General features: G+C 42.8%; 1 protein-coding gene across 2 annotated transcripts in view; it reads right to left on the reverse strand.

Annotated features, from left to right (window-relative positions):
• Fhod3 (formin homology 2 domain containing 3) overlaps positions 1 to 26,654 on the reverse strand; it is a 427,181-nt gene that overhangs the window by 334,417 nt on the left and 66,110 nt on the right. For both annotated transcript variants that reach the window (XM_013014940.1, XM_013014939.1), the window contains exon 3: positions 24,638 to 24,702. In XM_013014940.1, the coding sequence (XP_012870394.1) occupies positions 24,638 to 24,702 (65 nt within the window). The remainder of the gene's footprint in view (positions 1 to 24,637; positions 24,703 to 26,654) is intronic.

Genomic DNA, 26,654 nt, shown 5'->3' on the forward strand with positions numbered 1-26,654 from the left:
AAAGTACTCAGAAAAAAACTGAAAGTGATGCTGTGGCTGTGATAGAGTGCTAGCCTTGAGCAAACGCAGCTCATGGACAGCTACTAGACCCAAAGTTCAAGCTCCAAGACTGGCAAAAAGAAAAAGGGAAAAAAAGGACATACGTACATATACATCTCTGTTTATACCAGCATCAGTCATAATAACAAAATGTGGAAGCCACCTGAACACCCATTAACAGATAAACTGATAAAGAAAGTGGGAATATTCATCATTTAAAAAGAACATGTTATCATTTGCAACAACATGGATGAAACTAAAAGGCATTAAAAAGCAAGTACAAGCTGTGTATCAGTGGTTCGTACCTGTAATACTAACCACTTGGGAGGCCAAGATTAGGGGATCAAGATTTGAAGCCAGGAAAGTGTGTAGAAACCCATAGCAGGGTATAATATCATCTACTTATCCTTCCAAACTACATGGAAGGCTGAGATTTGAGAAGAAAAGTCTGTGAGACTCCATCTCCTTAAAGGGAAGCTGAACATGGTAGCACATGCCTATAATTCCACCAGTGAAAGTGAGTGAATCATGGCTCATGTGTATCTGAGCTAGAAGTTGAGAGCCTATCCTAAAAATAACCAGTGAAATATAGGCACTATCATGCCAACCTAGCAAGGACCTGAGTTCAAAACCCCTAGTACCACACACACACACACACACACACACACACACACACACACACACATCTGTAATATTGGATTTTACTCCTAAAATATCTAAAGTAGTCAAATTTATAGAGACAGAAAGGGGATGGTCAGGGCCTGAAGAAAGGAAGCCTGCTGTTTAAGGGGCAAAGAGGTTCAATTTTAAAGCATGAAAACATTCTTAAAATTGGCTGTGCAACCATGTGAATGTGCTAATATGGTTCATCTGTACATTTAAAGTTTATTTACTCCTATTGCACAAAAAGTTTAAATATACTCATGTATATGTGCATATAATTATGTGTATGTCATATATGTATCTGTTTATGATACCAAAAAGGGTGCTTTTCATTACCCTGTCACCCACCTCCTCACACTTCACAAAGCAAGTCTATCTAACTCAGATTCTAAAAATTCTTTCATTCTGGTAGACCAGAAAACTACAAACTCATGCCTATAGTCCTAGCTACTCAGGAGGGTGAGATATGGAAGATCAAAGTTTGAAGAGAGCCCAGACAGAAAATCCTCAAGTCTCTAGCTCTAGTTAACCAGCAAAAAAAAAAAAGCCAGATTAGAGGCATTGCTCATAGCACCATCTATGAGCAAGAAAAGTCAAGCAAGGGCATGAGACCCTGAATCCAAATCTAGGTACTGATACAAACAAAAAAAGAAGGAAATCCCCACCTACCACACCCCACATGTATTTGAAGGCTGCATGCATGGGTACCTAACTATCAACAGGCTAAAAAGCTAAGGAGCCTTTATACACACACAGCAATATTCTCGGGAGCCAGAGTTATACCCCACTTAAAAGACAGCCTGGCAGAAAGTATTGGTGGGGAGCTGAGAACAACCATCTCTCCACTGCCTCCACCTCCACTGCCTCTAAGAAACAGATCAGCCCTGAGATGTCTTCCATGTCCCAACATCTACATAATGTAGCTCAATTCCAGCACTGATATGTTCTCATTTGCAAAATGGCATAAACTTAATTAGAAAAATATGTTGATTAAAATCAAACCCAAAATATCCCCTTTAACTTCCTGTGTATTTACTCATTTTCTGTAAGCTTGTGTTCAAACACACAGCAGGAAAAAAAACCAGCAGGAAAAAGCCATTCATTTAGGAGTTGCCTACTTCAAGATCCTGTTCTAAAAGAACTTCAGATTTTCCTTAAGAAAATGACTCCAGTCTTTTCTGAACTCATTTCCATAACCCTTTAGCTCTTGCCCCTATAGGACTATATTCTGGCCAATCAAATGAACCATCAAAAATTTATAAAGAAAGTCTCTTTAAAAGACAGGATAAGCCTTCTCACCTCTCTGCTACTTGGAACACAAAAGCTATAACTAGAGCTCAGCAATCATCTTGGACTGTGAGGAGATTTGCCAAGAATGACTGACAACAAGAGTCCTATCCCTGATGCCATTAGAATGGCTATACTAGCCCTAGAGCAAACCAACAGACTTATGTAATAGGCAGGAAAATCTCTATCTTTAAGCTATTTGCTTTGTTTAAAAGAGAGAGAGAGAGAGAGAGAGAGAGAGAGAGAGAGAGAGAGAGAGAGAGAGAACTGTAGCCTGTGTCTGTGGCTCACGCCTGTAATCATAGCTACTCAGGAGGCTGAGATTTTAGGATCTGAGGATCGCCATTCAAAGCCAACCCAAGCAAGAAAGTCTGTGAAACTCTTATCTCCAATTAACCACCAGAAAGCTGTAAATGGCACTGTGGCAAGTGGTAGAGCGCTGGCCTTGAGCTGAAGAGCACAAGGACAGTGCCCAGGCCCAGAGTCCAAGCCCTACACCAACAGAGACAGACAGATAGACAGACAGACAGACAGACAGAGCTGTATCCTCAGTAATGACTTTTGGGAAATTCTTTTAAAGATTGTCCATGAGGAAAGAATTCTACTCAGATGGAGACATTGACAATAATATACTTTTAATCTCTACAAAAAAATAGAGCAAATAGATGAAGCTCCATTAGGGAGATCTCTATCCTATCATTCACAGCTATATGTGAGTCTCAAAATAGATTTCATTTTTGTGGTGGTTCTAGGGTTTGAACTCAGAGCCACATCTTCAGCACTTTTTGCTATTCTTATTCTTCAAGTATGTCTTACATCTTGTCCAGGTCAGCCAGTGCAGCAATCCTCCTTTTGATGCTGGGATAACAGTCACCCACAACACCCAGCTTTTACATTTTCCCTTAGGCTAAGCTTTAAGTATGATCCTATTGATTTCAACCCTCCCAAGTAGCTAGGATTATAGGCCCGAGCAACCACGCCTGGATTCAAAATAGATTTTTGTTTAAATGTCTAAAAACCATCTTTAAAAAGCAATCAGACAGCAAAACAAACCCTGTAAACAACATTTAAAAAACAAATGACAAATGTCAAAATACAAGTGAGTCCAACAGATTCCACCAACACTAAAATTTAAGTGGGTGAGGACAAACCACCAACAGCCGTAGATATTCATGATAACTTTGTGCCTGGGAGAAACTGAAGGGAAGCCAAGAGGCATCTGATAGACCTAAGAACAAGAGAACCAAAATAACTCGAAAGTACTCACTGGAAGGCCAGCAGGCCAATTTAGAAACCCATTTGAAATTGGGAGAGTACTGACCAATCCAATTCCTAGCAAGCCAAGGGGGGCATGGCCCTCTCAAAGTTATAGGGCAGTATAGACTCTAGAATTCTTCAAACTACTTTCAGTATTTGCCTACAGAATAGCAGACACTGCTGGGGGTAGAATCTAAGTATAAGAACCATACTGTAGCCGAATGCCAGTGGCACATGCCTGTAATCCTACCTACTCAGAAGGCTGAGATCTGCCAGCTAAGGCAGAAAAGTCCCCATGAGACTTATCTTCAATTAACTGGAAGTGGCACTGCGGCTCAAAGTGGTAGAGCACTAGTCTTGAACAAAACAGTTCAGGGATAGTAGGAGAAAAACAGGAGAAAGTAACAATGCTCAATAAGAAATGGACTCATTACCTTACTCATGTAGCTGTAACCCCTCTATACTGCATCTTTACAATAAAATATTTTTTTAAAAAAAGAGCTCCAGAATAGCATCCAGGCCCTGAGCTCAAGCCCCATGTGACAAAAATAAAAACAGAAACAAAAGCCAGAGAGCAAGGGAAGGGATGACATTATTCAAAAAGAAATGTGCTGGGTACCTGACTCATGTAACTGTAACCCTTCTGTGCATCACCTCTATGAACAATTGTTTTAAAATGTTTAAAGAGCCATACTGCAGAAGGAAGAGACTGGCCATATAAAAGTGGGAAACAGGGACAGAGCCTAGAAATATCAGAGTTTTTGTTGTGTTTCTGGACAGAAATAAATGAACAAGGAAGCTTTATTCCTTACTCAGCAATACAGTTTACAGTGGGAAATACAGATGAGAGGCACTATCGACAATATCAGGCATTCAGAAGCCTTCCAGGGATCAAAAATGGAACAATTTGAGCTTCAGATGGAATTGACCGCCACTGATTCACTCATAAAAATACATTTAGATCCCTAATTCACAAAAAAGTCCAAATCAAAATGAAAATTAGTAAGCAAAAGGGAAAAAAATCAAGCCTTTATTCTTTCTCATTTTGAAGTGTTTCACATAGTAATGAATGAATGAAGAGGCAATGGGTTAAATCGCTTTTAGAATATTCCAGCTTTTCAGTTACAAAGAAATGACAGGATTACAATATCACATTTGAGCATGGCACTGGTATTATTCAGAAGGCTGAGAGCTGAGGATCACAGTTCAAAGCTAGCTTGGACAGACAAATTCAAGACTCATCTCCAATTAGCCGGCAAAAAGCCAGAAGTGGTAGCATGGGCTCAAGTGGTAGAATGCCAGCCTTGAATGGAAAAGCTAAAGGATAATGCTCAAGTATTGGTACCAAAAGAAAAATAGAAAGATCACCTTTGGTCATCAATCACAAACTAATAACCCTGAACATCAGGAGCAGGACAGAAAGAAAATTTACCAAATACTGAGTGCAGGCAGATAAAAGACCCACAGGCTCCTGAAGCCTGCTCAGGCAGGAACAGGAAGCTAATCCCAACATAGCCTCTGAAACTACAGACCAATTAGCAGAAAACATGGTGGACAGAAACACTCTTAACTCAAACCCTCTACAAGCTGAATGCTTCAGGTTCTTGATGGATCCATTAGGTCTTATTTAAAAGGAGAGAAAAGGGAGGAGGATAGAGTTATACTTTGAAAAATATCTTTTAAAAAATTTATTGGTCAATTCTAAACTTAGTTCTGGGATGCACATTTGGGTGATAAAACTATAAAGAAACATAAGGAAGTAATCATAATAAAAGTCAGGATTAAGGTTACTATTGGAGAAAGGCAAGAAGTTGAGGTTCCAATTCTGAGGTTTACTAGGGTTTGAAGAGTAGATGACAAAGTTCTACTTTGTAAAATCAGGTTGGGGAGGGTGCTGCCAGAGAGTTCACCTGAATATAAACTCATTGAAACAATACATTTGTTTAGAGTAATGCTCTGTAACAGTAAAAAGATGTAACACTCATCCTTTTGTGAAGTGTTGTCCAACTCTGGGTCCTGAGTGTCTCCCCAGCAACCCCCTACCTTTCTTCTTCTCCTTCTTCTCCTTCTTCTCCTTCTCCTCCTTCTCCCCCTCCCCCTCCTCCTCCTCCTCCTCCTCCTCCTGCTGCTGCTGCTGCTGCTGCTGCTGCTGCTGCTGCTGCTGCTGCTCCTCCTCTAACCTTAGACACCTTCCCTGTTAACCATCCCTGGTTGCCCATCCATCAGGAGAAGCGACCCCAGACTCATTCTGCACGGCCCTCTCATATGCCTCCAACACCATCTCTCCTTATCCTGAACTCCACATGCCCCAAACAGTTCACTGCCAACTCCCCAAAGTCAGCTGCCCTTCCAGGTCTACCATTTCTCTCATATTTATAGCCACCCCCTACCATGCTGACTGGAAACCTCTGGCTTTTTTTATATGCTATTATAAATCTTCTAAGGAATGTTGTCTTAACTGCCTTCAGACATCATTCCAAGTTTATGGATCCTCTGAACCAACAATCCACTATCATTTGGTGGCTTCAAGAGGAAATGGCTTTACCTAACAAGATGAGTACTAGGAAATGGGTGCTTGCAAGGGTACAAGGGGAGGGGGTGGGGGAAGAGAGGAACAGGGGAAGTGAGAAGAATGCAGATAAAAATGCATTGTAGGGCTGAGAATGTGGCTAAGAGTGCTTTCCTTGCATGTATGAAGCCCTAGGTTCGATTCCTCAGTACCACATAAGCAGAAAAAGCTGGAAATGGTGCTGTGGCTCAAGTGGTAGAGTTCTAGCCTTAAGCGAAAGAAGCTCAGGGGCAGTGCCCAGGCCCTGAGTTTAAGCCCCAGGACTGGCATTAAAAAATGCAGCTGGGCGCCTGTGGCTCATGCCTGTAACCCAGCTACTCTGGAGGCTGAGATCTAAAACTCGCAGTTAGAAGCCAGCCGGGAAGAAAAGTTCACATTAACCACTCAAAAACTGGTGCTGTGGCTCACATGGTAGAGTGCTAAGCCTTGAGCATAAAGAGGCTCAGGGACAGCCCAGGCCCTAAGTTCAAACCCCACAACTGACGTAAAAATTAAAAATTCATTGTATGTGCCACATAACTCAGAAAAATAAGGGAAAGAGTTGGTGGAAGCAGAGGCGGGGGGGGGGGGGAGGAGGAGTAAAGATGTTGAAGAGATGACATTGATCAAGATGCACTGTATATATCAATTACGTAGCCTAAATATTAAGTGAGGGAAGGGGTGGGGTAGGAAGGATGGGTAAGAATGTTAAGAGGGGTGACACTGATCAAGAGTCACTGAATTCATAAACTGCTCTGTTGAATGGCAACTCCTTTGTACAACTCCCTAAAGAAAAAAAAAATATATATATATATATGTATGTATATATAAAGGGAAATAGCTTTAAAAGCATCATGGTATTGTCACAGATTTTGTATTATGTGTGCCTGTGTGTATATACATTCTTGCTCACAGAGAGGTGGGCCAACCCTAAAAAGATGCACAAGAAACTCATGCCACCAAGCCAGGGCAGGGATCAGTGGGAGACTATTTGTCCTCTGAGTCTTAATTTTCAGGACTTTGTATTAAAAAGAATTGCAGCTTCATTGCTAAATCAAGCTTTTTAAAATGTAAATGACACATAGATTCTCAACTTGTAAACACAAATTACAAACAGAACCAGCTTCTATTGGCTGAAAAACACAAAGTACACTGATGTCTTTAATCAAAAACTCCAAACCAACCATTGAACTAATTCCCCAAAGAGAAGCAAACTCAGGCCTACATGATCCCTTGCCACAGACTGTGGCAGAAAGAGATTATGAGGTCAATTCCTTTTCATCTTTTCTAGGGTTCTATAGGCCCCACTCACTGTGATCTCTTCAAACTAAAGTGAGAGCTTGGTTCCCTGCAGAACGCAACCTACATGCACTTCAATGAAACACAACTGTATGCTGGTATCACATATGCCACAGGCCTTAAGAGACCCAGCAAGAAACCAGATCCCAGGCCGCCATACTCCATAGGCACCTGCTGAGCCTCAGAAAGAGTTTGGCAAAAGACAGTGCAGCCAGAGAGCAAAAGAAAACAAAAGAAAAAGGAGTTGGGGACAGGCAGCTCACGCCTATAATCCTAGCTACTCAGGAGGCTGAGATTAGAAGATTGCCATTTGAGCCAGCCCACACAAAAATACATAAATAAATAAATCCCTAAGATTCTTATCTCCAGTTAGCCAGTAAAATACCAGACTAAGGGTATAGATCAAGTGGTAGAGCACCAGTTATGAGCAGAAAAGCCAAGAGGGTAGGGAGAACATGAAACACTGAGTTTAAGCCCCAAGACTAGCGCGCGCGCGCACACACACACACACACACACACACACACACACACACACACACACACACACACACACACACACACACACACACACACACACACAGAATATGGAAGGCCCCAACAGTTTTGAAATAAACAAGAGTAACATCTATCAAAAAAGCTGTCATAAACTTCTGTGGCAAGGTTCAATACCCAGCTGCAGTAATTCATCCAGATGCCTTATAAGATTGCCTTTGTTCCTTGCAATTTCTTCTGAACCCTATTTCTGTTTACTACACTTTTTGGTTGTATTGCAGTACTAGGTACCTTGATGGCCTGCAGTCAGTCAACCTGTGTTTCCTCACACAATAAAGCTCCTCCCAACACCAGGCCCCTTCCTTCCTAGGACTGTGGAAGGCTGGGTCCATTTAAGATTTGTATTTACAAGTTGATCATCTTTATGTGTATATGGTCATTTACATTTTTAAAAGGTTTGATTTAGCAACGAAACTACAATTACCACTTTTTCCCCTCTTTGTTACCCACATCAATCCTTCCCGTTTTTTCCCTCTATCCATTCACCTTCCAAGTAACAAAATTACCAGGCTGTGAATACACTAGATTTGTTTGCTGCCCTCGGGTAGGGTACTTTCAGACCTCAGACTTCTCTGAAGTTTGGGGCCATATTACCAACCTTGTTGTAAGGTTAATCGGTATCATCTAAAGGCAAGTCAAAACAACCCCTACGGGTACAGAGAATCAGGCTCACATTCTCCCATCATTGAGCCTAACATGGTACCAAGTACACAGCTGTGGCTCCAGGAGTGTGGTCTCCTGGGGGAATGACTCAATAATTTGAGCACACCCATCCACTCAGACTGAGTCCATCAATCTCAACACACTGCTAATATGGGGGCAGCTTCTTAGACCCCTTGTGGGCCAGCCCTAGAACAGTAGCTCCCCAGTAGGGCCCCTCCTCAATGACACTTGGCAATGTCTGGAGGTATTTTTGATTGTAACAGCTGGAGCTTTTTTCCTGGCATCTAGTGGGTAGATACCAGATGCTTCTAACTGTTCCTATACCACACAGCATGGCCCTCACAAAAGATGCAGCTGACCAAATGTCAACTAGGCAAAGGTGAAGAAAGTCTGCCCTACAAGGGAGGGAAAACTTAAAACCCTTAAAAGAAGTGATGGAAACACCACAACATTCATCATCAGATTCAGATTCATCCTGAATGCTTTCAACAGTATGTCCAATTATTTAACTCTAAAATTAAGCACCATGGCCCTGCCCTGCAGCCGGCTCAGAAGCATGTGGCAAGCATGGCAGACACAGTAGAATGACCACATCACAAACTACAGAGCTGGCTGCAGCATTTCTGCCTACTAATTTTAATCTCCCCCTCAAAGGTCATGAGTATTTTCAGACTTCTTTGCACAAGCATATTGCAGACAGACTTGGTACATGTCACTTCCAATTGGCAAAGCACTTCACTTGCCAGCATCCCAAGTTGAGTTACAGGCTTAACTTTGTCTACGGCACTTTCCAAGGGACTTTGAGTCCATTATCCTAATTGGCGAATGATATCTTAGTACCAGAAGGCTGTGTGTCAGCAGTTGCTTTTATAATGAAAGCTTAATCTCCAAAAGAAAACAGTAATTCATTAAAACCAGCCCTCCCATCTGCCTTCCCAGTAGCCAAAGGAAAAAGTATCTGCATTGCAAAGGATTAATTTATCTACTGAGCATGAAGTCCAGACGAGAAAGGAAATGGTCTCAGCCAAGCTTTGCCTTAACCCAGCTTGCTGTGACTTCACAGGACAGGTGGGTAAAGAGACAGCAGCTCACAGATCAGGGCCTGGGAACGCAGGACTGGGCTGCCCTCTGCTCCCCACTTAGGGAGGCCCTTTTTTTTTGCAGATACTGTTCACCTTCAGCTATTCTATTTTATCAGCAATCCAGGGAAACCTGAACAGGTTTGGAGAAGAAAGGGAAGATGACTCCATGGTCTGATATTTCAGTCAGCTCTCTGATCCAAAACTCTTCTGGCCTTATTATTCATATAGATATATTAAGAGCTACCATATGATGTGTATTATACTGGAGATCCAATAGCAAGTATGCCACAAATAGTTCAGCGTGCTATACCAAGTATCTGATGTGGATTCATTCATTTAACTCCCTCAATGCTCCTGCTCCTTTTTACAGATGAGGATAGTCAGAGAGAAGGAACTAGTAGTCTGTAAGTAGTAGAGTCCATTTAGGAATCAGACAAACTAGCTTCATAGTTTGAGGCAGGACAGCATGTAGTAAGCCCATCACACCCAGGAGCTACAACAGATGCTTTAACCTGCCCCATTTCCTCTGTGTAGGGGGGAAACTCAAATGGAGCCAAGAATCTGTGATGGAGTAGGCAAAAGCAAGAGCACACAAGAGTTCAGACCACCTAGCCTGTGTGGAAGGTCACCAGCAGATAGAAGCTATAATATACTTACAGAGACTGGCCACCCTTTTGCCAGAGTGATCCAAGGCCTGAAGAGATGCAATAGCCAAGGTCACACATCTGCTCAGAATTGAACCAGAGTTCAACAAAAGCATGTCTGGTAACAAAGCCCTGGCTTCAGAAGACCTTTACTGAGATCTATGACAAGCCACCTTGTAACAGCCAGAAGCCTTGAATTTACCCCAGCTCCTATTGTGTTTGCTATTGCCCACTGCTCAAGGATAAGGATACAGCACTAAGAAGAAGCTTCATGGACAAGCCTGCCTGATGTACATGAGGATTCTCTGGACCGGGTACCCACAAGTATCCCTGGAGATACTGGAATCCTGGCTCTTGACTATAATAGCCCAAACCTTGGCCCAATGACTCGTATCTAGCCCATGGCTCAGTCAAAAATGAGGACACCTTGCTCTCAGGTAATAGGTGCCCTTTAGTCTCTCCACAAGTGGCCTGGATCCTAAGCACACAGCAGGTCTGGTCTCCACCTGGTGATTGTGAGCATGACACTCCCACCACACGGACAGCATCCTAGCTATATGCTCTAGGGAAAAGCTACTGGCAATGAAGCAGAAGTGCTTCTACTGCTGACTACTGTTCACGTTCTCAGGCTCTCTGGCCTACAGTTCTGGTGACAATTCAAGGACTATTAGGCAGCAAGGGCCAAGATGGCAAAGGCAATGTCATTTTGGACAGGTGAACTCTTGATCCCCAACAGCTTGGCTTCATTCGTGAGCTGCACTCTGATGTTCTCATGGACCACTGATCCATGTGTTGTTTTCTCCCCAAGTTTGCCATCAGCTTCTTACCATATGGTGATACCAGGTCTCAGAAGTGAAAAGGTCAATTACTCCCTACTCTCCCCTCTAGATGCAGGGGGGGATGAGCATCACACCAGGTTTAACAGACCCAGCAACTCAGGTAAATGTGGGTCCACTGCTGGACCTGTCAGTCAAGTTAGGAGTTTTCTTATAGCAAATCAGCTTTAATTGCTCACCAAAGAAACGCCTCTTGTTTATTACACCTTGATACCCCAAGCCATAGAGGTCAGAATGTGATGTCCTCGATATCTTTTGTTACATTATTCAAACTCATATTCACCAGAAAAAAAAGTGAGGTATAGAATGTGCTCATGGCAGAGCTCACTCAGCAAAATGAACAAAGCATTTCAGGGGGGGTGCTGGGCTCCCTAACATGGGCATAGGCTCGGTCTTCTGTAGAACAGAAAGCATCTGGCTGCACACTCAAATGGCGTCACATTTAATTTTAGACTCACTTCCTATCCTTGACCTCAAATACTCTGGCCTTGAAAAGAAGCTTGGTACAGCCATGGACCCTCAAGCCAGAATCACTGAAAGGGAAGGAAAGCAGCTACAGACTCCTGTTATGTCCCCATGAATGCATGTACACAGCTCCTCCATTGAGTCTGACCAGATAACCCCAGGGATCAGTAAAACCATATCCCCAACTCCTGCACCTAGTCTGGAAGAATCTCTCCATGGCCTGCAAGGGGTTTATAGATAATACTAGTTTTTCCCTCCTGAGCTCAGAAACACATTGTTCAATGGGCAGGCAGACGGACTCAATTACATCTTGAGCCAGGGGTCTTCTGAGCAGTTCTGGGAAGGACCACTAGCCCTTTGCCATAGGGGTAGGCTGAGTGAAAGCTATGAGTATCCTTGGAATCAGATACACACCAAAGAGGAAGGGACTATGCCTTTTCTGCACACTGTCTCCCAAACTCAGCCTTTTACCTTGGGAAGGAGCTAAAGGGGAGTGAAAGGAAGCCACCAGGGTCCTCCTGGAGAGGGGACAGTAATTCTCTTCAAGCAGAACAAGGCTTAGAATTCCCTGAGATGAAGCACAGCAGATGGCAAAGCAAATCTATGCCACATCTTCTGAAGAGCTGCGTAGAATAGGGAGTGAATTATAGAACTACTACCATTTCTTACCAATTAACCTAAAAGCATATTCTGACACTGTCCACAAAAATATTCTGTGCAAGTCCCCAAAGTGAATCAACATAGGAGCAGGGACAGAAACCACAGTAGTATAAGCACTGCAAGATTCCAGAGTTGGGGAGAAGGTGGTGAATTCTTTGGTTCCCGAGGCTGGGAGTATTGAGCCCTACAGGAGAAGAAGGGGAAAGGAATACATTTAGAGAAGCAAGAATCCCACTTGTAGAGATTTGACAGGCCTCCTGGTGGGGCCAAGTTACAGTCCTCCAAACACAGTCATGTCAAGGACAGTGCCAGAAGTCAGAGAAGAACTGGACATGTCAATCACCAGTTAGCATCCTGACATCTATCGGTGCTGCATTTCCTTATATGCCTAGTCACTTCCTTTAAAGCACTGCACAAACTTGTCCTGCCCAGTACACAAGTTGATGAGTTTTATTTGATGTCAGGTGGAAACCTAGCAGTTTTGCACCCTATAGTAATATGGGATCTGATGGAGTTTTCAGGCTCGCACAATGCTGGCAGTAACAGCAACCAAATTCAAACTAATTAAAAAAAACAGCTTTACAGGGTTCTAGAGGCCAGGCTCTTGACCTGTGATACCTTCTCGGCAATTTGGTCCTTCTAGGGAGCAATGTGGGTCCCCTTATGAGTACCATGTCCCAAGTCCAGCTGTTGAGCGATGCTGGTTTAGAATCAGAACCCTCTTGTTTCTCCCTTGACCACCCTGTCCCCTGAGCAGATACCCCTACAAGGAAGACATCCCCCTGCACCACAGGCTGGGCCCCAAGACCTGAGCCGACCTCACCAAGGATACTATCGGTACTTGCTTGTTTGTTGTTGTTATTTAATTTTTTTGTCGGTCATGGGGCTTGAACTCTGGGCTTGGGCACTGTCTCTCAGATCTTCAGCTCAAGGCAAGCGCTCTACCTCTTGAGCCACAGTGCCACTTCCAGTTTTCTACTGGTTTATTGGAGGTAAGAGTCTCACGGCATTTCCTGCCCGGGCTGGCTTTGAACCGTGATCCTCAGATCTCAGCCTCCTGAGTAGCTAGGATTACAGGCGTGAGCCACCGGTGCCCGGCTGTTATTCAACTTTTATTTTGGCTCCTGCACCATTTGTTTTAAGAAAGAAAATTAAAGGAGGATCATTTTTTAGAACTGGAATATTTTAAATAGTTAATCTTAGATTCAGGCACAAATTTGCTCAGAGGTGACATCAGAAGCCACATATCAGTGCCCTGCTTGACTCACTAATAGCATGCTATGCTCAGAGCCCTGTGTTCCCAACCCAGCCTCTTCCAGACACCACCACTAAAAGCCCCTGCAAGTCCTGACAAAGGCCAGACCTCAAATCAGACCTCGGGTGCAGGGGTGGGGGTGGGGGAACCTGAACTCCAAATCTTGGAGAACAGCCAAAGTGAGAAAGGTCCATACTTACAGCACCAGGCCCAGCTTCTCACTGGGTACATCCGCCAGAAGCCTGGCTGAGCTGTTCCAGGCATGCTGATACCTTTCCTTCCAACACACCTATTTCCAGCCCTCTGTTCATATTCTTCTAACTTCCAGCTAAGAAAATGCAGCCACCTGGGTGACTCACATGGGCCGGGGGAGTCTGTAGAGCTTCTGTTCCAAGTCCCTAATAGACTGGTAACTGTTTTTACAGCTTTCTGATGAAGTGCAAAGCACTCCGCTGGTTCCACTGGCCTCTGAGCTCATGACTGGTGAAGAAAAGTACCTAGTCAGCCCATACCTCGCCACCAGTCAGCCTCACTCACCTCAGTACCTGAGTCCCATGCCCAGCCTGCTGGGAACAGTTGGTCCATATAGGAAGATGAGACGAGAAAGGCTACATGTGACCACCTGGGACTGCTTAATGTTATCCACACCCAAACAAGCATTGAAAAATCCTCTAGACACTAATTCAGTGGACAGGTTTACCATTCCATTTATAATGGCAAGTTTTACCATCAGTAGTGTGTTTACAGGAAAAAGATTATTTTAAATGATATTTAAACATTGAAATGATTTTTGAATGTTTTGTAGATATCAATTCACACTGAATATTGGGGCTACTTCTAGAATTCTTGAAGTATAATTTATCAACAATTGCTATGGAACATCATTGGCACTTTGGAGTCATGTTAGTGTTTTAATTTATATTTATATTTGATGGTACTGTTTAAAGCCTGAATGCATGCTCAGGAGTTCATCTTCCTTCCCTCTTTGCATTTACATCCTCGGGTAAACCACAACCTAAGAACATCCAAAAGCATGGTGGGAAGCTTCCTTCATGGTCATTAAAGCTACTTATTTCAGCAAGGATGAGAGTTGTTCAGGAAACATGCTATTTAGTTCTTGGCAAAGATACGCATTGTAAAAAGTACCAACAACAGGATAAAGAGAAGAAAGTGACAGCATTACAGCTAAGCAGGATTCCTGGGATCTGAAATGTCCTCAGGCCTTGGGTTGGCCAGCTCCATTTTGTGAGAACATAAACTTTTAATGAAAGTTTATTGACCCACAGTCAAAATAGATCAATCAGGAAAATGTGGCAGCTAAAACCTACCTTAGCTGTATTGAACATTATTTGGGTTTCATACTTGAGAATTCTTCAACTTTCTACCCCGATTCGATATTTGATACAGTTTTGAGAATCAGTTCTGGATCCGTAAGATGGATCCTTTGAGAACTGGTATCAAGACAGACATGTCATGCTGGTCAGTTCTGCCTCTAAAGGGGCCTTTCTGTGAGACTTTCTGGATAATCATATCATACTTTTCTCTAGTAATTTACTTTTTTGGCATTTCTTTTGGGGGTTTTGTTGACATTTAATTTTGAAATAATCTCAGGTTGCAAATGTTCAATCTTCCTGTTTAAGCTGGGCTCCAGGTATGACCACAATGCCCAGTCTGCTCTAACAATTTGTAAAGCAACAAAACACAAAACCGATGATGGTGATGATGATGATGATGATGATGATGATGATGATGATGATGATGATGACAACAACGACGACAATGACATCTGCCACTATATGTTGAGAGTTTGCCAAATGAGAAACACTGCTTTCTTATGGCACTGAGGCGAGCTACTAAACCTATTTGAATTTTTTTCCTTCTCTAAAGCAGAATAAATAGAGTAGGCTGTGTGTTAAACTTTTACATATCAGGAGCTTAGTAATGAACATGACTCAGACAACTCACCATCTAAGAAATCCCCCAGCCTCAGACTTCGAAGGCAAGGAGAGCATCATGATTTATAATGCCACTAATTGTGCTTTCAGACATCTCTCATAGAAATCCCTCTTCTCCTCCTATCCATCCCCTCATTCCTACATGACATCTCTGGCCATACAACATACTCACTTAAGAAGAGGAAGGTTGCTAAACGACTGGGAACAGTATGTCTGGGAGGGCTCTCCAAAGCCATCTTGTATCAGCAAGGAAAGGTTCGCTTACATAGGTAATCCATCAGGCCCTAAGTCAGCACTCCCATGGTACCACTCTCTACCACACAATCTGGGCAAAGTCCACAGACCATCCTTAAATAAGCACTCTCCTGCTTTCAATGATGAGTATCTGTGGACAAAAGTTTGTGACCCATTCCCTAAAAAGAGGTAAGCAGGCACCTCAAATGGAAAGGCCACAAAAGCAGTCCACAGAGCAGTCTTGTCTCTAGTCCTTAACTTAAACAATCTCCATTTCCCTTCCAACCCATCAAGACTAAGCAAACTTTGTGCCCACCGCTCCTCAAAGGCCTGAGCCCATCACACTGGCAAACTACTACAGAACACAATTGAGATTCCCCCAACACTCCTCACTGCCAGGAGCTCCCCTTGACACTCTTCTCTCTTTCATGGGTAGACTTCGACCTTCTGCTTACTTTCACATTCTACTTATTTTTATTCCACTTCCTGAGAAAATATTAATGCATTCCTGAAGTAAATGAGGAAATGTATCATGGGGCATATACCTTGTCCCTTTCAGCCGCTCTTCTCAATTAACAAGGAAACCAGGGTCTCCTCCTGTGAGAAACACCCAATGCTGAGAAGACGTGTAACAATCCACCTTCAAGTGTACAAGAGCAAGATGCTGCTAGACACAAAATGCTCCTGTGAGAAGCAAAGCTACAGACCAAGCGTGCCATACCTTTCTGGTTTCTTTAGGACAGCTCCAAGGAAAAGCCAGAGGTGACTGTGCAATGCTATCACTTAAAGGGCCTATTCTCTGGATCTTTCTAACACAAGATCTAAACTGACAGCATACATCTAGCCAGTCAGGATAGAAGCCTGAAAGGGACTAGGAAGCGTCGAAGGGACTAGAAAGCCCAGCTCCATCTGCAGAGCTCCTGTTGGGAATGGGACTAGCAAAAAGTTATTTTTAAGTCAGTTCTAAACAGGTAAGACATTCCCTCAGCTGATTTTGCCCCCTGCAGGCAATGTGTGAGCCATGCTGAAGCACAGAAAAAATACTATCTTTGAGTGAAATTTCACTCCCTGAAAATATGTGGCAAAACATTTATTAAGATGCATTGGCATTCTTGAATTCAAAGGGCTATCTTAGTCCCTGCTGTCCCATATCTACAGAAGAAATAAAGATGTCAGATGGATTGAACAGAGGCGCAGCAGGTCAGGGCAGGGAACAGCTGTCAGGGAATCCAGAGACTGCAGCCCTCAATTCATGCGTTCCAGCCATCAGACCTTAAGAAAACGCCTTAGCATTTGGGAGTCATCTTTCTCAGCCCCTTCATGGTATGAAGGTAGTGAGGGCCCATACAACTATGGGTGGGAAAGGACCAAATTTTTGAAATTACTCAAAAGCATGATATCTTCCTTACCAAGGGCTGCTTTCTGGTTATAATTGAAGATATACCAACGCCTAACGTAAACTGCCAACACACATCTTATGGCACTAGGGAATGACCCCCCCATCCTCATGTTTGCAGGACAAGCACTCTAACCTCTTGGCCGTACCCCAAGACCTTTGTATTTAGGTTGTTTTTTTTTACATAGGGTCTCACACTTATGCCTGAGCCAAACTTAAACCACAGTCCTCCTATATATACTTCCGGAGTAACTATGGAATGTTGGGCCCCTTCTTGATTAATAGTTTTACCAAAATTCCATGGTTCCCATCCCCTCCCCATATTTTTTGGTGCCAGTCTTGGGGCTTAATCTCAGGATCTGGGCACTGTCCCTGAGCTTTTTTGCTCCAGCTAGTGCTCTACCACTTGAGCCACACTTCCACCTCTAGCTTTTTGGTGGTTAACAGGAGGTAACATTCTCATGGGCTTTTCTGTCCAGGCTGGCTTGGAACTGCAATCCTCAGATCTCAGCCTCCTGAGTAGCTAAGCAACTAGCACCCAGCTCCATGTTCCTTTTTAAAGGACTGGAATATAAACAATTATTAGGACAGTACAGAACTACCACACTGATAATTACTCTAAGGGAATGCTCCAATTTTATTATTCAATATCTTGACATCCTTAGAGATGAAACATATTGATTCCCAAGGAATCAATGAGTAATTTAAATAAAACAAAATGCCAGGGCATGGGAGGTGAGTACTAAGTTCCCATCAACAACTTTCAGTTCACATGCACTTATGCCCATAGTTCCTTTCATAATGTCTCCTAATTCCCATAGCTGCTCTGATCCTATCTGGAAGGTTCTCATGCTACTTCTTCCAGGTATATCTCCTTTACCTTTTCCATCCCCTGTATTTATGTTTACCTGCATGTCTGCCTGTATTAAACTTCAAAATCATACTCTATTGTTCTTTCCACTATTGGCAAGAGCTCATTTCTGATCTGCCACGAGGAGACTGTAACTCTGATGGAAATATACATGACAGAACTGAACAGTCACCAATATTTCACATCTGCACTCTCATGCATGGGAGCAATGATGACAAATGCACTACATCCATGTCCCTCCTTGCTTCCTTTTTGGAAGAGGTGTTCCAGAGGGACAGAGACATCTGTCAGTCATAGTCTGACAATAAGGCATCTTAGGTTGGTGAAGAGAGCCCGACAGGCTCCCTAAGCAATCTCCCCAGACCAGGGCCAAAAGCCTTCTAGACACATGGACATTTTGTGGGGTCTGAGACCTGGGACAGAATAATAGGAAACAGATGATGGGAGGTACTTATCTGATCAATCCCTAAAGCTTATTTTGAACACAGGAATACAACCCCAGACAAAACTGGGTCATAGCTTTGGTGGGGTATAATAGGGAGAAGGTTTTTAAAAAAAAAAAAGGTCTGTAAGCTTAAGTTTTCTACTTCAGAGAGACTCATGATTTCAAACCCAGACCCTTCATTCTGAGGCTGAAGCCAAGGAAAATGTCATTTGAAAACCAAAAGGCAGATGAGTCCTAGATTCAGGAGAATCTATGGATCTAGGTGTCAAGAGACAGAAAATAGGCCAAATGATCCACTGATCTGACGCCCAACCATCATAAGACTGGATGCTGTGAGCTTGGTCACTATGGTGACCAGGATGGGAATGGAGGTAGTCCCCTCCTCACAAAAGAAAAAAAATGTGACAGAGGCCACACAGGAGCAGAGGCAGCTCCTGTGGAGAAACAGAACAAAGTCAACAAGAAATACAAGGCCTGCTGGATGTGGTGGTGTGAACCTATAATCCTAACATTAGGGAACTTGAGGAAGGAAGATTGAGAATTCAAGGCCAGCTAGGATACATAGAAAGAATCAATCTGTCTAGGAAGAGAAAGGGGAAGGGAGAGAAGGGAGAGGAAGAAGGAGAGGAGGGGGAGAAGGAGGAAGTTAGTTCATCCAGAGGCAGGAAAGAATGCAATGGCTCTGAGGTGAAGGTTTCTTCTTGGTCAACAGCCAGCTTGACTCCATATCTCAGTCATACAGTGAACAGGTGGGGACTGCCACAGCAGATACCAATAGCACCTGCACAGGCCCTCCAACATCAAAAGGATCAGGTGGCCCAAGCTAGCATATGTCACAGTACAGGCCTTGTATCTCAGCAACACTGGCACTCTGGGATGCCTCACCTTCATTAGCTCACACAAAAATATCACCCAGGTGCTGCCAGGCCCAACTCAAAAAAGGCAATTTCTGTTTCCCACAAATACCATAGTATTTTGGGTTCTTTTGGTTTTGTGATGGTATTTAAGGCTTGAAGTCAGGGCCTGTGGCCTGCCCATTAGCTTTTCACTCAAACCATGTTCTACCCCTTAAGCTGGCTTTCAGATGATTCACTGGAGATAAAAGACTCACAGACTTTCCTGCCCAGACTTACCTACCCACAGACTTTCCTGCTGGCTTCAAACTGTGATCCTGAGGATCACAGATCTCAGACTCCTGATTAGCTATGACTATAGGTATGAGCCACTGGCACCTGGCTTGACACCTATACGTCTAATGGCAATTCCAATTTGACATGGAGCTGAGTCAGTAAGAACTAGAATGGAATCCAGCTTGTACTTCAAAGCCCAGTGATGCCCTGTATGCAACTGGAGCAAGGTCAGTCTGAAAAGGAAGTTTGAGGGACAGCCTCCCTGTAGGGCTCTGCTGGGAAAAGCCAGGGGAGAGATGCTCAGAAGTGGGTGGGAAAAGTGGTACATGGCCTGGTCAGAGAGTACAGAAGAGGCAGAGAGAATGGAGGAATCATGCATAGATCTACTTCAAGTCCAAGCCTGAGACATGGATTGGAAACAAAGGCAGAAGGGGAGAACTGGATGGACAAAACTGATTTCATCTACACTCTTTACCCTTTGTATCCAGAAACCCAAGGTTCTATAGATCAGACACTAGATGCACCTAATCTGAGGCTGATATGCCATCTTGCACCATATATACACCCTCTCCACCACCACCCATGAAAGCCAGTGCTAATGAGGGCCCCACACACACAGCCTAGGGATTCTGATCTCAATAGTGGGCCCGCAGCAGCCATCTCTCCCCTAAATCAGCTTCTTCAGTTACTATTGCACTTGAAGAGATAACCCTATTTGTGATTCCTCTCATGGCCCCAACAATTCTAAAATGCAAAGCACATAACTGGATGACTTAGCTTGCAAGAAGAAAATGCTTCTCAAATTACCCCCAAAGCTTCTTTCTAACTGATGCCTCTTTTCTGGGAACTGGCTATGTCACTGCATTGATCGATGAAGCAACCTCTCATGTCCTTCTTTCCTTTAAAAGTTGTTTTTAGCCCTGTGACTTGACCTTTTTGAGTAATGAGACCAGCATTATGCAGCAATGAGTCACTTCTACCACCTTGCTAGCTTCTCTCCATCCACTTCATCTTCTGTCTTCATGGACCCACCTCATTGCCATGGAGGCTTTGGGATGATGCCCCTAAAGACCTGCCACAAGCTGTTCCTTCACAACTGAAGTATAATTGGGTATCTTCAAACTTTACCCTTTTAACTCAATGATGAATCTTCATGAGCACAGACATTCTGGGTCCCTGAGAATTAATCAAGAGGATTTATTTTCTTAGTGGGAAGGTAAGACTGACTTCAGAAAAATGAAGCACAAATGTTTTAAGTCAAATAAAAGTGCTAGCCATATACCAGTGGCTCATGCCTTCAATCCCAGATCCTCAAAGGGCTGAGAGTTGAGGGTCTCAATTCTAAGCCAGCCAGGACAAGAAAATGTCATGTACTTTTACCTCTAATTAACCATCAAAAAGCTAGAAGTGAAGCTGTGGCTCAAGTGGTAGGGTGCCAGGCTTGACTAAAAAAGAACTAAGGGACAGTGCCCAAACCCTAAGTTCAAGCTTCAATACAAGTGAGAGAAAAAAAAAGGTGGATAAGACAGCCAGTAGAAAACACATGTAAGTTTCAGGATTTTAATGACTTCAACTTTTCCTTTTAAAGCATCTCCTAGATTCTATCCAATATCCCACAGTTCTTTAGCTTCTTTTCACTTCACAATGGGATTTAGTCATCAGAGCCAGCTGGCCCTTAGAACATGTTTCTGGTGTCAATATAAGATCACTGGGGCTAGAGGGGAGATCAAAAAATGTATGTTCTACACTTGTAAAATGCAGTCTTTTTCATGCCTTTGAAGGATTTTTTTAAAAAAATTCTTATCTAGAAGTTCACAGCCAAGAGGATCATCAATACTTCCATTTCTTTAAGGATTCAAAGTCTCATTAAGAAAGTAATACATTGATTGCTATATCAAGTGTTCATACTAAAAACATACAAAGAGAAAAATCACAGCTGAGAGGAGCACAAAGCTACAAAGGCCTGGAGCTTCTCTCTACCAACATCTAATTCCAAACTCCTGCCAGTGAGTCAGAACCGCTGTGATATCAAAAAGACCTGTCTGGCTGCTGGCTGCAACCATCAAAGCAGAGCCCCCGTGGTCTTCCTTTCTCTAGAGTTTTGCTGGGTTCTTTAACCAGGAAGACTGCTCTACTCTCCTCCCAACGGGTGCAGGGTTCCAAAGTTAACACTGGAGAATTCCAAAAGCATGTCACCTCCAATTCATCAGCATCCAGTCCTGGATCCCAAACATTTCTATACAATAAGAACAGGAATGCAAGGGGAAAGAAAGTAAGGCGAACAAAAGATTATTGTGGAGAAAATGACTTGCTAGCACTTTAGACCCATGAGACAAAAGCTGATTCTGGATCCTTCCTGAGCAATCATGGGTGGAAAGGAGATCTCTGGGGCACTGTACGTGATACTAAGCCCACCTAGGTCTTATATGGTAAACAGAGGAAATGCAATCTTGAAATGATATAAGAGGCTCAATAGATGTAAAAGGCCTTTTTCTCTTATTATATTTCCTTTATCATTTCAACTGTAAATTGTTTCTGGTTTTGTTTTGTTTATAGCGAACAAATCCTATCTAATATTGCCATCTAATACTGGAAAGAGAAATATGTCACAATGGATGACAGTACTTCACAAGCTGATGTACACAGTACACTTTCTATATGTAACCAAAGGATACTATTTATAGTGCTATCTTAACAAATCTATTTCAGATCTTGCCAACAGTAGAAAATTCCATGGGTAAAAGTATCTTTAGTACAAAGGAACAACTTCTGTCTGGGGTATTACTGTTAATATATACAATCATAGCTTCCCTGCTGGACATATTCAAGCTAAGATCGTTGTGGGTAAAAACTATGAAAACAGAAAATCTTTCAAAAAACAATGCATACATACCTTAAAACTTTCTTTTCACTTCCAGTTATGGTGGCCAAATGCCCTGATTTACCTATGCAGAGGCATACATGGTTCTTCAAGAGATGGTCTGCTAACTGGAAGTCTGTGTGGACCTTCTTATAGGAACTATTAGAACAACATGATCTATGGATTCCTGTCTCAGTTTCAAGCAAAAACTAAAGCATTAGTAAACAACAGAGTCCTAGATTTTTTTAAAACATGCCCCTGCTCTTTATAGCTGTCATAACTCACCTATATTGACAGAAATGCTTTTGTGATGACTAATTTTGAATCTCTTCCAAAAAAGTCAATGAAGTTTCAAAGTCATAACTTTTTATATTGCATATTTAATTGGTTTGTAAAATGGATAGGTACCATTTCAGGGCTAAGGATATAAATCAGTGGTATTAGTGGTAGAGTGCTTGCCTAGTTTTGTGCAAGGCCCTATATGTGTGTATACACATGTATGCATATATATATGGATATATACATATCCATATATATGTGTATACATATATACAGAGAGAGGGATTCTATTTCCTTAAATCACACAATTCCAAAGACCAGTATAATTGGCAGAAAGAAAGATATGAAGAGAGCAAGCATATCACATGTGTCAGCAACTGATTTAACCCCTGGCAGGAAGGCAAAAGTGCTCTAGCAGAGACTGGGCCCAGCACACCATAAGAAGAGACCCATGTTTTACATCAAAATCACAGGGCTGAAGGATACAGACGTTAATGCAGCAAGTCAACCGAGTGATAGCTGCATGGAAATGTTTCTGTCACTTGAAATATTTAAGTATGTACTATAAAAAATTATATTTCCTTCAAAGGAATTAGTTCATCCTGATTTTGATGTACAGATCTAGTTTCCATTGCCTCTCTATGCCTAAGGAATGCCAGTCTGCAGTCATATTCCAAATGTCTAGTAGCTGTCAGGTATATTCAATGTTGAACTTCCATGGTATCTAGCCTTTGTGCAGTGCTAAGGTTTGTTATCAATTTGGGGTAAGGGCCAAGGGAAGTTTGTCCAAAGAAGATAGGTGACAGGCTTTTTTCTTTAGGTAGAAATATGCCTGATACATATGAAATGACTAGGAAAACATAAAACAGGTAAAGAAAAAGCAACTCAGTAATCTAGTGTCCATGTATGTTTTACCATTGATCAGTACAACTGGAAATGAAAAAGAATTGTAGCAGGGCACTGGTGGCTCACACCTGTAATCCTAGCTATTCAGGAGGCTGAGATATGAGGATGACAGTTCAAAGCCATCCTTGACAGGAAAGTCCAGGACTCTGATCACCAATAAAACACCAGAAAACCAGATGTGGTGCTGTGGCTCAAGTGGTCGAGCACTCACCTTGAGCTGAAGAGCTCAGGGATAGCATCCAGGCCCAGAGCTCAAGCCCCACAACCAACAAGAGAAAAAAAAGCAGAATTGTCCATGTTGACTGTTGTTCCTACAGACATTACTATGCTCAAATCTTTACAAATCCCAACATCTCATTTGCAAGAGTAACAAGTAACCTACACAATCTCTGTGGCCACAGAGACAAATGCTGTCACTTAGGTGTTTGCAGACTCATCACATTTTACCCCAAATGAAAGGACACAGATTCCTAGTTATATCCAGCTGCTCCCTGCTGTGTTCCTGGTCTCCAATAAAAAAAAATGGAGGAGGGGCCATTCCACCCATGAATACTCCACTCCAAGTGTGGTCTGAGACTCAGCAGGGTGACATATTCTCCTCCTTAGAGTCCAGAAAACCACAGCAAATAGTAAATAAAAGTAAAATTACTCAGATTTATGATACTGCATTCTTTGCTTCAATTTAGCCCAACCCCACAAGGAAAGTAGACCACAATGATAAAGACCATTCATCTTGGTTTGTCTATTTAGTCTAAGTAATTGGTTTCCCTCCATTGAACTTTGTCTAAATACAGGGAAAACAAAAGGTCTTGGAAAATCAACATCTGTAGAAATGCCCCCATGGCATTCTTGAGTGACAGCAAGCAAGCCATTCTGAACCACAAATATACTTGCTTACTTCATCCCATCCTCCACCATCATGATTTCCTTCCAATCATCTGACCACATCTGGGGCCCTAGACTCTCCTTCCCCTAAGCAATCTTCACAGAGCCACATCCATGAAGAGACACTCCCACAGGCTAAAGCCTCACATTGGCAACAGCCCAGGAAGAATCTCACCTCTTCTAGCACTGCCAGAAAGAAGTTCATGAATTATCTGTCTTACCTTGACCTCTGGCCACCACCTCAAGGGCAAAGAAAGCCAGGCTAGAAACAGGGCTCTAAGATTTATTATTAGGAATGGCTCCATTAGAAATCAGGAATCCAAGAGAGGAGCTAACCCAAGCAGTCACATGACTATGACAGTGCTTAATAAGGGGAATACTGTTCATCATATTTGATCACCAAGTACAGAAGCTAAGGTCACTCACCAATGCAGGCATGGACCCTCACTGACAGCTGTGTCCGAAGGATGATGCTGTGCTTCCTGCCACGCCTAGGGAGAGAGGAAAGAAAACACCTGGTGTCAGGGCATCAGTGGAGATACCCCTATGTTGTCAAATCAGCTTGAAAGTTTTGGTATACATCACCTGAAAGAGGTTCCTGATAAGCAGAACTACAAGCAAAGCTACACTGAGTAAGACTCTATCCTGAAACAGGACATGTGGCAGACATCACAGGGCTCCAAGGAAACCAAATAAGAAAGTTGGACCTTGATGGCTTAGCACATGCATTTTACCGCCATGTTCCATCAGCTCATTCCATTCACAGACTCTGTACATAGGCTTGACCAAGTTGGGAAACTTTTTTAATCTGGGCTCGTGAAGTGAAATTCTCAGAATGTAAAAACATAGTCTTATTTGATCATTCCCATGGCTATTTTTTTCTTTACATATCAAGGGAAAAGGAACATCAGGACATTCTGCCCAGTGTATGAATTCAAGGCTCTTATGGCTTTCCTCTTACACTGTTCCAGGAAGATGGAAATATATCAGAAAACACTTCTATTTAGCTTATGCACTTACCGGTAAATACATTAAGTGATATGCAAGTATATACAAATGGATTAACTGAAATATGGTAGATTCCAAGTTCAGCAAAATGAATGACCAGGAAGTGGATACTCAAAAGGAGTCGGGGGGGGGGGACAAATGAAGAGGAGAAGAAAGGGAGAATGCAGTCAAGAAGCCAATGCATACCCTACCAAATTAAACAGAGCAGAGTGGGGAGGGGAGGGATGAGTGGAGAACGTTGAAAGGGGTGACACTGAGACAGCACAGTGGATCACAGTGCCTCGGTTTTCTTCTCATCCTTCTCTTCCCTGTCAGGGCTAATTTGTAATAGATCCTGTCAATGTCTTCTGGCTTCCTAGTATTAGGAGGAGGGGAACATAGAACTCACCCACGTACATTGTGAATAAGTAGTTCTGGAAGTGGCACTGTGGCTCAAGTGGTAGAGCGCTAGCCATGAACTGAAGAGCTGAGGGGCAGCACCCAGGCCCAGAGTTCAAGCCCCACAACCGACAAAAATACAGTAGTTCTAAATTCATGGTAGTGACTGCACCCATTATATACATACATACATATATATATATATATATATATATATATATATATATATATTTACTTCTTGAAACCAGATACGGACAGGCCTGGTTTTAATTTATTATTCATTTAAACAAAGGAGGAAATTGGTTATATTGAATTCAGTATCCTCTGGCCCAGCAGCCGCTTGTCCGTAAAGAATCTTCACTCAGATGCCCTTCAAATTATTGGGAGCCCTGCCCTCTGCCCTGATTAGTTTACTTGATTGTTTCACATGTTCCATGTGTTGGGTATTAGTCTCAAAACAACTTAAAGCTGGGTATGGTAGTGTATACCATTAACCCAGCAACTTGGGAAGCAAGAAGATTGTAAGACTGAGAGACTAAGCTGGGCAAAATACCACTGAGGATACACATAAGTGGTATGGAGCTGCCTAGGACTCATGAGGGCTCAACCCCAGAACTGTAAAAAGGAAAGGAACAGGAGCGGGAGGGAGAAAGGGAAAGTTCAACAAAAAGACAACACGACTCATTTATAGAAACTTGCAATTTCTACAGATTTCTGCAAGATTTTATTCACTCACACACACACACACACACACACACACACACACCTCTCAAAAACCCTAACAATAACACCCTTCCAACTCTTGTGACCATACTATGAAAAAAATTCTAATATATTGAACTGCATTATGAAACTGTCTTTTATTAGATCTGCCAAGAGAGAATGGCCCCCTAGGACAGGTAGCAGCCATCAAGCACATGGGCTCCCCCCAGAGCAAAGGAGGGGAAACCCAAAAGCAGAGAACCTGACATGGCTAGACTGACACCATTAGAAACAGTAAATCCCAGTCTTCCACCTTCCAGTTTTCTGTAACACCCATTATCCTCAGTTGTAAGTC

This window comes from Dipodomys ordii, unplaced genomic scaffold (genome assembly GCF_000151885.1).
Source record: "Dipodomys ordii isolate 6190 unplaced genomic scaffold, Dord_2.0 Scaffold25, whole genome shotgun sequence".
Taxonomy (NCBI): domain Eukaryota; kingdom Metazoa; phylum Chordata; class Mammalia; order Rodentia; family Heteromyidae; genus Dipodomys; species Dipodomys ordii.